The following is a 16,149-nucleotide window of genomic DNA, read 5'->3' as shown; positions in this document are numbered from 1 at the left end:
CGCAGTCTATGGGATACGGTTACGATATCTGATAGCTTTTGTTGTCATGAGTTTGCGCTGTTTGTTGTATCATAATCTAATCAACGCGGACATTTATATTCAGACCTTTGAGACAGTGTTTTCTATTGACTGTGGAGATCAAATACTACAAAATGTGCGTGCTCGAAATAGAAGTTAGGTGAGATAGCAGAATTATGAGCCTTGAAAGACCTATGTGCAAGTAATCGTGAGTTCGTAGTAAGAAAGCCTCCCATGCTTAGCAATGCAACCAAACGCCTTGTGGAAGTGAAAGGAAGAGAAAGGAACTAGACCAACGATGGCTTGGCCTTCTTCTTGATCCCCAAGCTATTTGCCAGGGGCTTCTTAGCCTTCTTGACGCGGGCAAAGGAAGGCGGCGGCGCAGGCCCCCCAGACTGCTCGCCACCAGGGAAGCTGCTGCTGCTGCCGTTGCTGCCACCAATACTGTTGCTGCCGCTGCCGCTCGCCCCAGGCTCCTCTTCCACCTCAACCAACCGCTTGACCCTCTCCCCCGACTCGGTCATAAACGCGCGCCGGGCAGCCTCCTCAATCTCGCGCTCCGCGCGCACCGCCTCCTCATCCTTCTCCTCGCGCACGCGCTCCAATGCCGAAACGGTCCCCTCCTCCCCCAACGCCTCCGTCCGCTCCATCCGGGCATTCCGCGTCCGAATCTCATCCAGCGCGTCCGCAATCGCCATCTCCCGCTTCGAGTCCAGCATCTTTTCTTCCAGCTCCGCCATCTTATCGCGCTCCTCCTGCTCGGCCTCCTCGCCCTCCTCGCGCTCCAGCCGGTCCAGCGTCTCCTGCTCCGTCTCGTCGTGGTTCGGGAGTTGGGAGGCATCGCGCCACGGCTCGAAGTTCCGCTTCGCCCCGCGCTCCGCCCGGTAGTCCATGTTCTTGGGGTCCGTTACGAACGTGATCTCCCCGCTGCACCGCGTGCACCGGATGTAGAACCGGTAGATCGGGATCGAGAAGTATTTCTCCGAGGTGGTCTCCTTCCGCGCGTTGAATTTGCGGCCTTTGTAGATGAATTCGCCTACCAGGGAATACATATTAGTATGGGTTGTGGTGGGGATGGGGGTTGGGGATGCGGATTGGGGATTGGGGTGAAGGTCGAGGGGTTGGGTACGCACCGCACTTCTCGCATTTCATCGAGAACGGTGCCATCAGGCGCACGGTGATCACCTTCGGCCCTGTCTTGCGCAGGTGTTTCGGGACCCGGGTGATCGCGCTCGGATCGAAGTCCGGGGGGTAGTACTTTGTCAGGACCTGTTGGTTGGGTTTGTTAGTTTTTGGTCTGATGATGGAGAGTTTGTGAGGGGGGGAGGGTGATTCTGTAGTAACGTACTTTTCGCTCAGACATGGTGGCGGTTGAAAGATTGGGTTGGGGGGAAGTGGTGAGTGAGAGTGAGAGTGTTGGTGTTGGAAGGTGGTTGATTGCTTCGATGATGGCGACGGCGAAGGCGAAGGCGATTTGCGCCCGGTCGCTATCGAGCGATAGGATCATGTGAGAGTCACGTGCGCTTATCGATATGCCAGCGCCGTACGGAGAACTCAAGTAGTATGTCAGCTGCGCCGCCTAGCTATGCTCTGCCTTACTTGCTACATCTAGAAAATGTCTGTACAGTTTAATCTCCTCTCCTAAGCGACGCTGCGACGAATCATCTTTTACATTCAATAGCATTCCCCCCTCAAATAAATAATGTCTGCTTTGGATCCATCGGCAAGGAATACAACAATACCCGGGTATAATTCATCCAAACGAACGCCCAGTAGTCTATGCTCCAATGTCATCTCACTGCTGCCTCGTGTTGCTTCGCACCAGCCTCGTTCCTCGACTCCGTCCGCTCGCAGGCCCGGGCGTCTCGTCACTTTCCGCCTCAACAACCCGTCGCCTGCTGCGTCCACCTCGCACGCGACTCATTGCCTGCCGCAACATGCCGTCCGCTTCGTCATCCAGCTCCATTTCCACTTTCTCTTCGAGCGTCTCCGCGTGCGCGGCTGCGCTGGGGGCGTCAACATGGGCCACCTCATCGGTCCATTCTTCGGTGTACGATTCCTCACGAACCCCTCGCCGCCGGGAAACGCTTTTCCCCTTGCCTTTTGATGATCGCGTAGAGCTCCGACTGGCTGTCGTTCTCGTCTCTTCAAACACCAGTTGTTCGGTCTCTTGGCCTTCCAGTGCCCAGATCTCCAGCGCGCGAGAAAGCAGTGTGCCGGCGATGCCAGCGCCACCTGCTGCATCGCCGCCCCCGCTGGCCCCGAGCACTCGTACCGCTTCGTGTAGCGCTGTCACGGCTTCCATGGTGCGGCTCAACTCCAGCAATACAAGACCGCGAGCAGTGTGCAATGAGCCGACCAGCCCGCGGTCTTCGTAGCCTCCGACACCCGACGTGGCCACGCCCGATGCGCTCCCGCCGCTGCCACCTAAGAATGGGCTGTACCCGAAGCTTGCGCCGGCGGCGCCAATGCGTAAGCACTCATCGAACTCGGTCAGCGATTCTGAAAATCGCCCAATGCGACGCAAGGCATGTCCCAAGTTTGCTCGCGTCGCTACCCACGCCCCAGGCTCGCATTCCAGCGATGTAGCCAGTGCGAGAGACCGGCGGAAGAGTTCAACGGCCGCCTCAAGGTGGTTCTGGTGATAGAAGACAACCCCGAGTTCGTTCAGGACCAGAGGGTCGCCACCAAGGGACGTTAGCTCGGAAGATGGGTTGGCACGGATGGCTGGGGCAGACCCCGACGCGTCCCCGGTGGACATGGAGTACGCTGCCGAAAGGTACTCTTGAGCAAGGGACATGTTGTTTAATGCAAGATGCTGCATGCCTAGGAATAGCTGAGGCAGGTGGCTGCCCTGGAAGAGCCGCGCCGCTGTGCTATACGCGGCAATCGCCTGATCGTGCTCGCCTTCGGCGGCAAAAGTGTGGGCAAAGCCAATCCATGCTGGCGCGGAATGGGGATCCAGCAAGGAGGCTTTGGAGAAGAACCGTCGCGCCTCAGCGATCTTGGAAACCGATAGATAGTATACACCGATAGCGAGGTAAGTGTACGATTCCTCTGGAGCGTGATCAGCGAGCGTATGCGACAAAAGAAAGAGTGCGTTTGTTGCTCCGGTTTCGTAGAGACACGCCAGATGTAAGGGATAGACTGCAGGCGGATGTCCAAGGTGGCTTTGAGCGGACACGTGCATTGCAGCTGCCGTCTGCGTCGAAGATGCACTCGTTTGCGACGCAGAGAGAATAGACGAGGTGAGTTCGAGAGCTTGTGCAAAACGACACTGTGTATATAGAGCTTCTGCCCGCGACAGCAAAATATCCGGATTTTCTGATAGGTTGTAATGCGTCGAAAGAGTTTCGGTCGCATCCGAAAGAATTGTAGGGGAGGAGTACTTGGACAGTCGGGTGGTGTATAGCATCTTGGTAAAGTGGGCCGCCTCTTGCGCGACTGACGGATCGGGGCTGGAGACAGAATCAAAATCGAGCGACTCGAGGAACTCCAGTTCCTCCGCAGGCGACATGAGCGAGTTCTTCATGAGCTGGTCGAACGCCTCGAAGCACTGAACATCGATCCGGACCGCATCCTTGTAGCAATCCCGCGCGCGGTCGAAGGCATTCTGCTTCGCGAAACAGAGTCCCCTCAGATAGCACATCGCTGCCTCAAATCGAACATTGTTTGCGTCTTCTTTTTCCCGCTCCTCGCTACGGTCGATCCGCGACGCTGTTGTCTTTCCGTTCCGCAAAGTAACATGGCTTTGGCCGTTGACGTGTTGCAGCTTGCGACGACTGTTGCTGCTGCGGACCAGATGAGTTGGATTATGGTCCCCGAGGACGGAGAGCGCCTGTTCGAACTGGTTCTGCTTGATGTAGCAGTGTGCGGCAAGGTAGCGACAAGCCGTGCTTCGGGAGATGAGGTCTTTGCGGGAGAGAAGGGCGAGGGCGCGGGCGTAGTTGTTGTTCGAGAAATGAACCTGTGCTAGCCAGAAGGCATCTGAGTCACTGTCTGGAACACGGCGGTCCCTAGATTAGTCCCTGTAGACATGCGAGCAAAGAGCTCACGGCCGCATAGCGTCGGGGGACTCACTGGTCAGGGCCAGCACCTTGTCGCCGATGTAAATGGCTGCGTCATGCTGGCCTCGGTTCAGCGCATCCTGGCGCCAGGAGCGCAAGAATTTTTCCATGAGCGAGAGGAGCACGTGGAAAGCGCAGGAGTTGTTAGGGGGAGGTTCACGGACGACGGGGCGGTCACGACGGTGGCATCCATCGACCGAGAGGCATGAGGCGGGTTGGAGGGGCGACGATTGTTTTGGCGGGAGGATAAACAGTCCGCGGGAAAGAGTGGCGGTAAAGCGTTCGCTGATGTGCGTAGTGCTGCGCAGGGTCTGCACAGATGACAGAGAGAAGAGAGTGCGGGTTTATTGTAGTTGGTCGAAAAGAAAATATTAAGTATAGGCCCCAAGTTGAAGGGAGAAAAGGTAGGGGATGGCAGCCGACAACACAGTTGGGACTATGGATGGATGGAACTGAAAGCGCGTCAACCTGCCAAGTGGAAAGTGGTCTGTGCGCTTGCCTGTTTGGAGAGTTCGGCTCACCGCCCAGTAGCAGTATGAGATACCTAGTAGTAGTAGTTCCAGATGGTTCGTTTAACAACCTCAATTTTTATATGCCAAATGCTTATAGAAGAGACATGCAGAGGATTTCGTTTACTATTGACCATTTCACCGTCTCTGGTCGACGGACAGCCCGTGTTTCCGGCTGCAGTCACCCTTGAAGATCCACTGCGCCGGACAGTGGTGGATCCCTTGTATCTATACAGCAAGTCGGATGCAGATGCTATGCGTACAGGGGGTGAACAATCTAGGCTCGATCCTTGAGTGCTGATTTGCAGAACGATCATTAAGTGTATCACCGTTGAGGACATCCTGTCATGTAGGGTAAAACAGCAAGGAGACCGGAGCGCCATAGAGACGTAACTTAGAGCACAAAGCTCCCACGGCTGCCAGCAACTGTTTATAATCAGATCGTCGTGATATTATCAGAAGGAAGGCTATCCAGACGTGTACTAAGATTTTCAGAGTGTCCTAATTTAGTAAGATATGACAGTGGTATCACCGACTGAAGGAAGCATCGACCTCTTTAGAGCTCCATGATTTGAGACAGCCACGAATTTACAGCCGTTGTCTCAGATCTCAAAGCTTCCATCATACAGCCCCTTTCACAGACAGAATTATGGCTCTCAGAGATGAACACTGTTGCAGTGAATGACGTCTCTAGGCTTCCACCATCATCTTTCCGCCTTTTCTATCTTCTCCTATCCATAACCTTGCCATCTCATCAGCATGGGAGCCACCATCCACACAAGAAGAGCCCCTCCACCCTCATCTCCATCATGGCACTCCTTCAAAGTCATCGATGGCGTTTACGACAAAGCCATCTTCTTCATACCATCTATTTGATGGGACTGTTCTCTGTAATCGGAATCGTCCTCATCTGGTACGGGGTCAACTCAGACCGCGAATACATCCACCCTTTACTTACTCAGTTAATCCCTGCGGGCCACTGTGCGTGTCTGACCTCAACCACTTTTCAATGTGCAAGCTGCCTGAACTGCGCCCACAAGAAGCCTCTCCCTCAGACTGCACTTCCTGCTGTCTTGGCCTGGAAGTTTGAGGCTGGACGAGATGGCGGCAATGAAGGATTCAGTCGAGCCCAGTGCATGGCCGCTTTCCCAGGTCTGTTCGAAGATATCTTGCGTGCAGGGACATTCTGGAGAAAGCATGGTGGCCTTGACGTCGAGCACTTGGAATACATCCCGTTAAAGCATGGCATGGCGCGGGCGTTCATTCATCGCGGAGAGCTTTATGTGGTGAACGCGCTATCACGAGGTGAAGATCATCGACGAAAGATTTTAGCTGTCCTGAGTGCGATCCACCGTGCCTTGATTACAAACCCCGCACGAGCCTCCCAGCAAGATCTGGAGTTTGTCTTTTCCGTGGAGGATAAAGTCACGGACGTGACCACTGAAGACCAGCCTATCTGGGCATTTGCAAGGTCTGCTGGTGAAGAGGCGGTTTGGCTCATGCCTGACTCTGGCTACTGGGCATGGGAGAATGTACAAAATTCCATTGGGCCATACGACCAAGTAGTCGACCACATCAAGTGCACAGAAATCCCTGGTCGCAGAAGAAAAGACAGCTTGTCTGGCGAAGAAAGCCCAGTTTCGCACCTAAGCTGCGGCGCGCGCTGATGGATGCTGCGCGAGGCCAGCCGTGGGGTAATGTCAAACACGTGGATTGGAATCAACGAACGAATGTTATGAGCCTAGAGGACCATTGCCGATACATGTTCATAGCTCACGTTGAAGGTAAGCTTTTGCGTTTGCACGCTGATGGTTGTATCTGGTCAAGCGCAACGCTGACGATGGATCTTAGGACGATCTTATTCCGCGTCTTTGAAGTACCGCCAGGCGTGCAACTCGGTTGTTGTAGCCCACAAGCTGCAGTACATCCAGCATCACCACTACCTGCTCATTTCAGAAGGACCGAGCCAGAATTACATCGAAGTCGACAGGAGTTTCAATGACTTGGCAGCCAAGCTGGAACCGTTGTTGGACGACCCATCACGGGCAGAACGCATTGCCAGCAATAGTGTACAGACATTCCGCGACCGATATCTCACCAAGGCAGCGGAAGCATGCTACTGGCGTATGCTCTTCGAGGGGTACAGTGACGTCTGGAATAGCAGTGTTCCGGGTCAGTCAAAGTATCAAGAACAGCAGCGAGGCTTCCGATACGAGTCGTTCATTCTTCTGGATAGTCGCATGATGTTTGAATTTGACGCAACGAGCGCAACGAGCGCGATGGGCTGAGGGAACTTGGAATTTGAAAGCTGATGGTGACGCAACAACCAACCTACTGACAAGTCACAAACTATGGTCTCGGTTTCATGCATGATAAATAGGTAGTTATTGCATCAGCGTTGCGCTAGTCTGTGTTGCGAGTTGGGGCAAACAAAAGAAGGTCTGGTAGCATCACATACGTCAGGGTAGAAAGTTTCATGGGTGTAAGTTGAGTTGGTGGTGACTTGCAAAATCAATTCAATGGATGTTTCAATTCACGAGAAGAGGCCAGTCATGTGAGGGGAAAGGCGGATTCCGATCGATCTTCAGCTCTCCACTCACTCGCCCGCTTCAACTCCAAGTCTCCAACCTCTCGATTCCAGTTTTGACCACTTACTTCGACGCCTGGCTTCAGTTCCGAGAGAAGTGGTCGGCCAGTAAGAGTTCGACTATAATCAGACAGGGTCTATGCTACTTTGGTACTTACTCAACTTTAGTCTGCAGAATCTGGTATCAACCTAAAAGGACTTGGGATCGACCATGATTTGGGCAGGATAGCGAACCTCTCCGGTCAGACGACTTGTCTCACTTCAAGCCCTCTCCTTTCTCTCGGTTGTGCAGAGGTGAGATTGCAGTGGGTGGGAAATGTTGTTATTGGGTCTGTTTATCCACTACGGCACGTCCAAAGTGGAGATACGATGGACCTTCTTGGCGCTGCAGCTGCGGAGTGCGCTTCCTTCAACCAAACAAACCAGCAATATCCCTTCATTTGATAAATTCTTTCTTTCATCATGATTGTCCGTGATCGACTCCGACCTTCAAGGGCAGGGCAGTGACAGTGCAATCACTCACGCGACCAGTATGTACACTGTACAGAGACAATGCACTGAGTCTGCTCTTGTTGACAGGGCCTTGGACCACATTACGAGCATTCCTCCCCTTCGCTGACAACCGGTCGATTCTGAGTGGCATACCCTCCCGTGGCGTCAAGCAAGGTAGCTCCCACCCTCCAGATGAACCATGATCTGTGCGGAGATCGGCTCTGGCGCTCGACCACTGGGGTGACGCCAGTGGGGCCTCGTCAAGGGCGCGAACAACCGACTATCGAAGGGATCGTCGCGCGAATCGGCGAGATTTCAGCTCAGCTGAGATCTGCAGCCACTACACTCTTTCAGAACCATTCACAACTCGTACCATCTCTATGGAGGTCGCACGGGGGAGCCGACACGCCGCCTACACACCGAAAGTGTGGAGGCTGGCTGACTGGCTTATAACACAGGCTTGCGTCCTCTGGTTGACTTGAATTTATTGCTTTCTGCTCTGTTTGTCCTCCGAACATCACATCATGCCGTCAGCAATTCCCAAGCCCCCGGGGGTCTTCCTCCTCGGCAACCTCTTCGACGTGAACTCTGGCAACCCCTGGATGTCATTCAACAAACTTTCGACCAAGTATCGTAAGCCTTCACCTATTCCAGGCTTGATGTATTCTCTCGGTTCTAATGTTTGTTTTGCTTTGCAGGTCCCATTTGTAAAGTCACCATTCTCGGCCACGACATTGTTCTGGTCACCGGCGCCGCCCTCCTGGAAGAAATTTGCGACGAAAAGCGCTTCCGAAAATGTGTCAACGGGCCCATCGTCGAGATTCGACAGGCAGTCCACTCGAGTCTATTCACAGCCTTCCATAGTGAAATGGATTCTTGGGGCGTCGCCCATCGCATCATGGCGCCCCTTGTCACCCCGGAAGCCGTCGCGCAAGTCTTCACGGACATGCGCGAGGTATCGAACGATCTGATCAGGAAGTGGACCGCTGGACCGCGCCAGCGCGTCAATGTCACCGACGACCTGGATCGTCTTAATCATGCCGCGAACATGCTGTGTTTCTTCGACCAACGACTGCACTGCCTAGAAGGTCCAGAGCCGACGCTCATCAAGGCCATGGAGGGCGCTACCACCGAAGCTGTCCGACGCCCTAGCCGCCCGAAGTTCCTCAACTGGCTCCTCTATCAGCGCAAGTTCGACAACTTCAACAAAGCTTTGCGCGATTACTCAGCCGACTGCATCGCACATCGGCGCGCCAACCCGTCCGCCAAGAAAGATATGCTACACGCGATCATCGAGGGCACAGATCCAGAAACAGGAAAGGGACTGGACGACGTCCAACAGATTGACGAAATCATCAACGTCTTTATCGGCAGCGCAACGGCACCGAACCTTGTTGCGTTCGCCCTTTACTATCTGATGAAGAACCCCAAGGAGATCGCGCGCGCCCGGGAAGAACTGGATGCTGTCGTTGGAGGACCCGGTGCCCAGATCGAACACGAGCATTTGGCAAACCTCCCCTACTGCACTGCCATTCTCCGCGAAGCCATGCGTCTCGCCCCTCCAGCCCCTGGCTTCAATATCGAAGCCATCCCATCCGACGAAGGCCCAGTCTACCTCGCTGGAGGCGAGTACGAAGTTCCGCGTGATCAACCCCTCATCGCGATCCTGTATGGTGTGAATCGCGACCCGGCCATCTTCGAGGATCCCGATGCATTCAAGCCCGAGCGTATGGTCGGCGAGAAGTACGACCGGTTGCCGTCGAGTGTCAAGAAAGGATTCGGAAACGGCAAGCGTCACTGTATTGGGAAGCAGTACGCGTGGGAATGGTCGTTCTTCACGCTGGTCAGCATCCTTAAAGATGTGGAATTTGAATTGGCCGACAAGAAATACGTGACCAACCCGGCGACCGAAAACTACAATGGCGCGTTCACTGTGAAGCCGCTGGGACTTTTCGCTGTCACAGGGCCCCGACCCCGAGCAGGCTAGAGCCTCTGGTGGTCTTTGAAGTTTCCCATTCTGTGTCTTATCCTCATGATATCCAAATTGCGTTAGTAATGTATGCTACATGTTGCATGTTCCGTGGTACTACTCCGGATCATTCGACCTTTCTTTTGACCCATCTATGATCTAATGCTATTTATTATCTGGATTTCTGTCCAACTTGTTCGTATTGCCCAGCTCCTTTCTACTTCGACTTCGACTTGTAGTATTCATCTGACTTACCCAGGTAAGAACGTAGCCTGCCAACTACCTCTGAGAGTATGCGCGTTCGACTCGTGTCGGGCTCACGGTCCCAACCTCGCATCTTTCAGCTCCTGCTTAATCGTAGTCACTGAGCTTGGGTTTGCCACAGCCACGGGATTGTTGTGGGGCCTAGACCTTTCATCCTGTGATAGGATCTATCGATCCATGGAATAGACGGTACGGCCCGCGTCTTAGTAGGCAGGATTATACATAGCCGAGACTTGCAAGTTGGCGATGGACTCCATGATCCGGGAACTGGAATTAATGGCAATGTTATTGAGGTACAGAGAGTGCTGACTGTCAATACTATAAGTGGGAAGTTTCAAGCGGATGTCAGATCTGCCGGGTGTATATAATTTTGAGGTGGTGCCGTCGCCACTGTAGCCGTCTCGCTGATTCCCGTGGGAGTAAACCAGGTGAGTTTCAGGGAGGGCATCGTCTGGTGACCTAAGATTGGAGGAGGACCTAACATAGAGGTATATCTCAATCTCAAGCGACTCTGGCCTGTTATAAGATATGTAACAGATTCTGTTTTTTTTGAGAATTGATCGAATTTTCTCCCTTTGCCACGAGAAGTAGTTATATTGAGGCAAGGTAGAATTCTGAAGATAAAGGGTGCATCTATAGATATACCAGGAAGAAAAACAAGTATACACAAAATATGTTGACGTAAAAGAGTCACGTCTCGAGTCTCTGTAGATTGATTGTGACGAAAGTGGCCTTGGGAGCTTATCTCCTGTATATGATTCGCTGGGAGCTTCATCATATCTTGCCTCAGAAGCGGTATAAGAATGATGATCTCACGCAGTGGAGTAGTGCTTGCCTCGCACCAACGCCACCAACGCAGACGATCCGTGAGCATCTGTCTCCACGTAAGAGCTTAGAGGGCCTGGAACCTATCGGTGGTGGACCAGAGGCAGCTGCTGTGGTAGAGGTTGCCGTCCTGAGAGTCACCCAAGGGTTGTATGAGTTGCGTGTCATGCTTGAAATATATCTTTTTGTCCACCAGAAAATACATGAAGGTCCCCATAATTGACTACACACTCGAGCTACAGAAGCGGAGTAATCGCTGAAGAGAGTGAGTGAGCTGAGCCTCATTCCTTGCTGCTATCTACAGTCCTCACTCCAGAGCTGACGAGGGGCGATTCTGACCGGATCCCAAGCTTTATGGGTATAGTACCCTGCTACCGCACGCGACCTGCTCATACCGAGACATTATAGCCTAAACGACGATCAGCAGAGTTCAAGCCACTTCGCAGTGCAACCGATCATTGCAGACAGCCATCCTCCCACGGTGGTCGAACAGACCGTCTGAATGAAAATCCGATTCGCCTTTCTGTGCCATCTCTGGGGTCATACAACTGGGGATCCAGTCAATTCGCTCGGATGTCCTTGTCCAACAGGCGAACGTCGATGGACAAAAGCACGCTCCCCTCAGCCCCTCCCTCCCCATGACATGTGATCAAATGCAATGCGTCGACGTCTGTTCTTGTAGGGCCCTCCGAAAATAAGTCGCCCCGGCCCTGATTGCAACACCTTTCGCAAGCGCCGTTGCCGTGATGTGGGGCTAGATGCCCGAACTCCATAATTTTATTTCTTGATTGTGATGTGGGGGTAAGCGTGAGTGTCAACTTCGTTCTTAACTTGGTCGGTTGTCTCCGATTCATGTAGCCTTCTTGAGCTTTTGAGATTAGCATGTTGTAGCACTTAGAGAGCGTATCAGTGCGGTACTCCTCAGGCGACTCAGCATTCTTGCGGTCCCATTAGCCATGGTGATGGGCTTGGAGGAAATCATGCCCAAAGCTCTCTCTGGAACACGAGGGAGTTGGGGAAAGAAGCAGATGGAAACAGAGTAACGGGGGTACCTGGTCAAGAATGACAACTGACGTCTAGACTCGCTCAAGCAATGCCATGGAGGAGGTTCAACCATGCCCAGATTCATGATCGGTTGAAGCCGACAGCGGTAAGTGAAAAGTAACCGGTTTTTCCGTCCATGTCCTGAAGCTGGGTATTAATTTGAGAAGGGCCGCAGTGGGAGAGATGATTGACTGCGATGGAAATGTGTCACAACAGGGAATAATGAGGATTTTAAACCAATTCATGCTTGCTTTTGAGGATGTCTGTCTGCTATCAATCTTTGATCCGATACATGTCTTCAATCTGATGCAACTAGGATGGGCTGTTGATCAGACTGACCGAACGAGAGAGTGACAGAAAGGGTGGAGCAAAAGAGGAAGAGAGATAGAGAAGGTGTGTAAGTGCAAGTGCAAGTGCAATGTATGTGTGTGTGTGTGTTTCAGACAGGGAAGAGACTCAGTCACGGGACGAGTGCCATTGCCTTATCCCATCCATCCAAAGAGATTCCACCATCAGCTTCCACTTCCATCTTCGTTCTTCCCTCTTGCTTCTTCCCAGTTACCCGAGATCGGTGCTACCACACAATCACGGGTCTCTTCCAAGGACGGCTCAAAGTTGCTCCAGATTCATCGGGGGTAACACAGAAGCTGGATCATTTGCCAGTGACCGTCTGGCCAATTCACATCCAAAACACGCCAGTCCGGATACGAATACCCTGGTCTGCCTTTCCATTGACTCGGAGCTGGGATCTATCGCCCTTGATGATCTGGCACGCTGTCTCATCTGCCCGTCGGCTTCAGTCTCTCCAACCTCGCTTGCCAGGAAATCGATTGATTGGTCTTCGGGGCAACCCACGTCAGGGCTCGCTCGATGCTGACGACAGATCAGCCGTGAAGCTGAGCTCAGGCATCCTAAGCGACAAATTCTACACTGCCACTCAATACTCCCCCCTCGAACCACCACCAATCGCCATTCTCGGATCCGCCCATAGTAGGAGAGCCTTGTCTCTCCGAGCGATGATGGACACTAAGCCTGCAAAAAATTTTTATCCTGACCGGTACTCAGTAATTCCATACTTTCAATTAGCATTTGGCCTACATGCAATCCAATCGAGCCATGGTCGAGTATTACCGGTCATGCAACTGGTTCACCTTCCCAATCGCTACCGTGACGGTACGCCAGCCATACCATTTCGAGGCTAGGATGTTGAGCTAATTTTAATCTCACTCTCATGATGCTCAGCCCAAGAAATGTATCATTTGCATTGTTGTTGGTCTGTACTGTTGAGACTAGCTTGGGAAAGCTCGTCATTAGCTACGCCAAGAGGGTCGTTTAGCCCTAACTGGTGCACCGTGATCGAGGATGCGCACTGACGGGTACCGCACACATGGTCATACTACACGGCGCTCCCGGGTACAATGCAACAAGGAGTGGCCGTGTATACCGAAGCACTGGAATGACTTGCTTATGCCTTTCCCCAGGGCCCCAGGGCCTCAGGCCTGCCTGCTCTCATCCGTTCCCGGCTGCCGCATAGCTCGGTTAGTTCAATATAATTATTGCTCTGGATCCGTGCGCATGTCTTGCCAGACTAGTATACTCGATGAGAAAAATAACTCTAGGTCCGGACAGCTGGATGCATAATATCAGCTGAGACTCATTTGGCGGGCAGATCTGGCTCGACCTTTGTGGCCTAGCCCTCTCGATATTCATGCAAAGCCTGTTCGCTGATCATGGTTGGACACACCTTTCAATGATCAGCAGCGCCAAGTGAAGCCTTGCCCGCGCCTCAGAGCTATGATCGTTATTGTCTGGGCACCTTTACAGCCAAGGCCTGGCGTATGACATGGACCGGGATTGCAGCGCGGACTGGAAACAGGACGTCCAGCGCGTGGCTTAAGAAGTCACGAGTCAAGTACCAGTGCAGTGGAAAAGCAAGGAGCCATGACTGACTGACTGGCTGGAGGGCCTGAGAGAAGACATATAGAATGGTTCGAGTAATCACGCACGGTGGATATTCAAATACTGCTCTGCGAGCACGAGCCACGACCTTTCCTTGGTTAGACGCCCGACCTCATGTTGCACCCATTGCGCAACCTCGTAATATTTTCTATTCGAGCCAATCACAATAAGCAGAAGGTCCCTGGAATATCCGGGATTTGGCTCCCTTGATTTCTCGGATACGGTGAGCTGAGTGCATATTATCCTTATAAGGAAGGAAGGTTAGATTGCAGCAAGATCGGCCTACTGACGTTTTGACAGCGAAACACGCAGCAGCGTGGAGGCTCTGTCATATTAAACACGCATTGCAACCCCGCAAGACGCCGAATATATGAATCCAGCCTCCAGCCTCGCACCCGGCTATCTTTATTGCTACTTGTGTATGGTGCTCGCCGTTACGGAAGAATTTTGTTCACGCTGACAGGAGTACTTCGACACCCGCGTTACTCCCATCCCTTTGATATTTATGAAGATGCGGACACAGCCCACCAAGGAGGACAGATGCACTAGCGACAGCTCTGGACAGAAGCAGGATCCAATTGAGCGGAGGAGATTGCAGAATCGTTTGTCACAGAGAAATCATCGTGAGTGGGGTCAATACGTGATGGCAGTCAACCCCATCACTCACAAGCAACATAGGTCGAAAGATCCGGGACCGCATCGCAAAGCTTCAGGAACGTGTCATCGCCAGTGAACTACGAGCAGCTGCAAGCCTCAATGGTTGGGACCATCCCAGCTCAATCAACGGTCCGCCAACAATGGATCGAATTTCGCCTGTCTTTGACCCCAACGGCAGCTCCGCTTCGTCGATGACCGACGGGTCCTCCGGCTTTGCATCAGCGTATATGTCCCAGTCAAGATATTTCTGCTCATCATGCAATTCTGCGTTGGCGCCATTGCCGTTGTACTCGACGCAAATGACAATCACATCGCCTCTGTACGACATCACCGAGATAGATGCCTCGAACATGTCCCCACCGGCCCTCCGAAACCAACCCTATTTCCCGCGATCTAGCTCTAATGCTTCTGAAATCCTGCAAGGAATGACAGGTGGATACGCATCAGCTGATGCAAATACACCACCTCTTTGCGAGCCATGGAATGGCCAAACTCAGTACTCGGGATCGTCGCTATACTACATCACAACAGGTAAGACGCATTCGGGCTTGCAGACTCATAAAGCTGATCGTCTTGCCACAGAGGCCGCGTTGCCACAGATCATGCAAGCTTTGAGCACAGGACCAGCGCGACCAAAGGCAATCATCGTGCTCTCGCAGAATCCGCAGCATGGCTCAGTGCCGACCAGCCTGCCAACGGCGCAATCACCACCGACTACAAGCAGCACCGTCGAACTCTCAGGATCGTCGAGTCCTGTTGAGTTGCATGAAATCTTGTGCCAGTGCCAGAACCAGGGGTCGATGGCTGGAACCCCTGGCATAATGGCAGCTAGTGACTGGGTCAATGCAGGTACTTCAACGTCTGTTTGCCCGCTACATTCGCTACCGGCCAATGAAAGCATGCAGCTGATGATGATGTGAATGGACTTCATTTTTATATATATACCAGTGTCGAGGTTTTTGGGAGGAGATTGTGGTACATAGACTGCTAAATCAGATCCCGTGATTGTTTATCAGCTCTTTCTCTGCGATAGGATAGATCGCAAGATACGACGACTGTGAGTTGTAGTTGGAGAGTACCTCGTAGCATCAGGACATAATGAAGCGGTGAGCCACGGAAGACAGTTGCTGTGGCAAGAAGCAAACATGGCGGCTGCTAAGTGTAAAGTCCGACCTCACCTGAGTTACTAGGACTCATACGCTGCCAGTACTCGTTGATCACTGTTTGTCGTCCTCGATTTCTCCCTCCCTGGTTCCGCATGCAGTAGTTTGCAGCACGAGCTTTGCGTCTCATCAGAAACGCCGAAGTGCACCCACCGCAGATATGGACTTAAAAGGAGTTAAGACGCACCAATCTGAGCGGAACAGCACTGAATGTCTTAGAAAAAGTAGACCAGGATCCCCTTCCTTGGGGCACGGTAGATGTATGCATCATAGCACACACCAGAAAATAAACAAAACAAAATGCAGCAGTCGCTGTTTCGACTACAGTTCATCGTATGTTATGTCCAAGACCGGACAGCAAGACGTCGGATTCTACCGACCCCCGTGATTCTTTCCCCCTTCCCTGTAAGTATCCTTGCCCCTTTGCTTGCACTTATACTCAATAAGGGAGTCACAACCATTAGCCCTCTTATATACAATGTAGTACTTCTAGGTATCGCCACCGCGTGGGAAAATCACTGTTGTGTACATTTCCATTTTTCCCATCTCGCGTGGGCTTAGGGATGTTACGTCTATGTATGTACCCGTGAGGAAA

At 52.6% G+C, this 16,149-nt stretch overlaps 5 protein-coding genes across 5 annotated transcripts; 3 read left to right on the top strand and 2 right to left on the bottom strand.

Moving 5' to 3' along the window:
• Positions 1-89: 89 nt before the first annotated feature.
• ASPACDRAFT_78061 (Saf4/Yju2 family protein) lies at positions 90-1,402 on the bottom strand. The gene is made up of 3 exons (XM_020205096.1): positions 1,367-1,402; positions 1,152-1,287; positions 90-1,054 (listed from the first exon to the last, which is right to left on the bottom strand). The coding sequence occupies exons 1-3, from the start codon at positions 1,379-1,381 to the stop codon at positions 306-308; spliced, it is 900 nt and encodes a 299-aa protein (XP_020056462.1). The 5' UTR covers positions 1,382-1,402; the 3' UTR covers positions 90-305.
• A 411-nt stretch (positions 1,403-1,813) lies between these two features.
• On the bottom strand, positions 1,814-4,195 carry ASPACDRAFT_42704 (anaphase promoting complex subunit CDC16; the record flags this gene model as incomplete). The annotated part of the gene is made up of 2 exons (XM_020201140.1): positions 1,814-4,017; positions 4,099-4,195. The coding sequence occupies 2 exons, from the start codon at positions 4,193-4,195 to the stop codon at positions 1,814-1,816; spliced, it is 2,301 nt and encodes a 766-aa protein (XP_020056461.1).
• Positions 4,196-5,403: 1,208 nt separating this feature from the next.
• ASPACDRAFT_51941 (uncharacterized protein) lies at positions 5,404-6,882 on the top strand (the record flags this gene model as incomplete). The annotated part of the gene is made up of 3 exons (XM_020202551.1): positions 5,404-6,156; positions 6,198-6,378; positions 6,446-6,882. The coding sequence occupies 3 exons, from the start codon at positions 5,404-5,406 to the stop codon at positions 6,880-6,882; spliced, it is 1,371 nt and encodes a 456-aa protein (XP_020056460.1).
• Positions 6,883-8,197: 1,315 nt separating this feature from the next.
• On the top strand, positions 8,198-9,660 carry ASPACDRAFT_28025 (putative cytochrome P450; the record flags this gene model as incomplete). The annotated part of the gene is made up of 2 exons (XM_020199531.1): positions 8,198-8,306; positions 8,372-9,660. 2 exons carry the CDS (start codon positions 8,198-8,200, stop codon positions 9,658-9,660), a joined length of 1,398 nt encoding a protein of 465 aa, XP_020056459.1.
• Positions 9,661-14,245: 4,585 nt separating this feature from the next.
• xanC (transcription factor xanC) lies at positions 14,246-15,311 on the top strand (the record flags this gene model as incomplete). Its single annotated transcript, XM_020201139.1, has 3 exons — positions 14,246-14,357; positions 14,413-14,922; positions 14,974-15,311. The coding sequence occupies 3 exons, from the start codon at positions 14,246-14,248 to the stop codon at positions 15,309-15,311; spliced, it is 960 nt and encodes a 319-aa protein (XP_020056458.1).
• Positions 15,312-16,149: the final 838 nt, after the last annotated feature.

The sequence above is a fragment of the Aspergillus aculeatus genome, assembly GCF_001890905.1.
Source record: "Aspergillus aculeatus ATCC 16872 unplaced genomic scaffold ASPACscaffold_7, whole genome shotgun sequence".
Lineage (NCBI taxonomy): Eukaryota > Fungi > Ascomycota > Eurotiomycetes > Eurotiales > Aspergillaceae > Aspergillus > Aspergillus aculeatus.
Note: the sequence above shows the minus strand (reverse complement) of the source record. Positions and strands in the feature narration are given on the sequence as shown.

Excerpts from the sequence above, each read along its gene's own strand:
- ASPACDRAFT_78061 (XM_020205096.1), bottom strand. Across the intron at positions 1,055-1,151 it reads GATGAAATGCGAGAAGTGCG|GCGAATTCATCTACAAAGGC; the intron begins GTGCGTACCCAA and ends ATTCCCTGGTAG.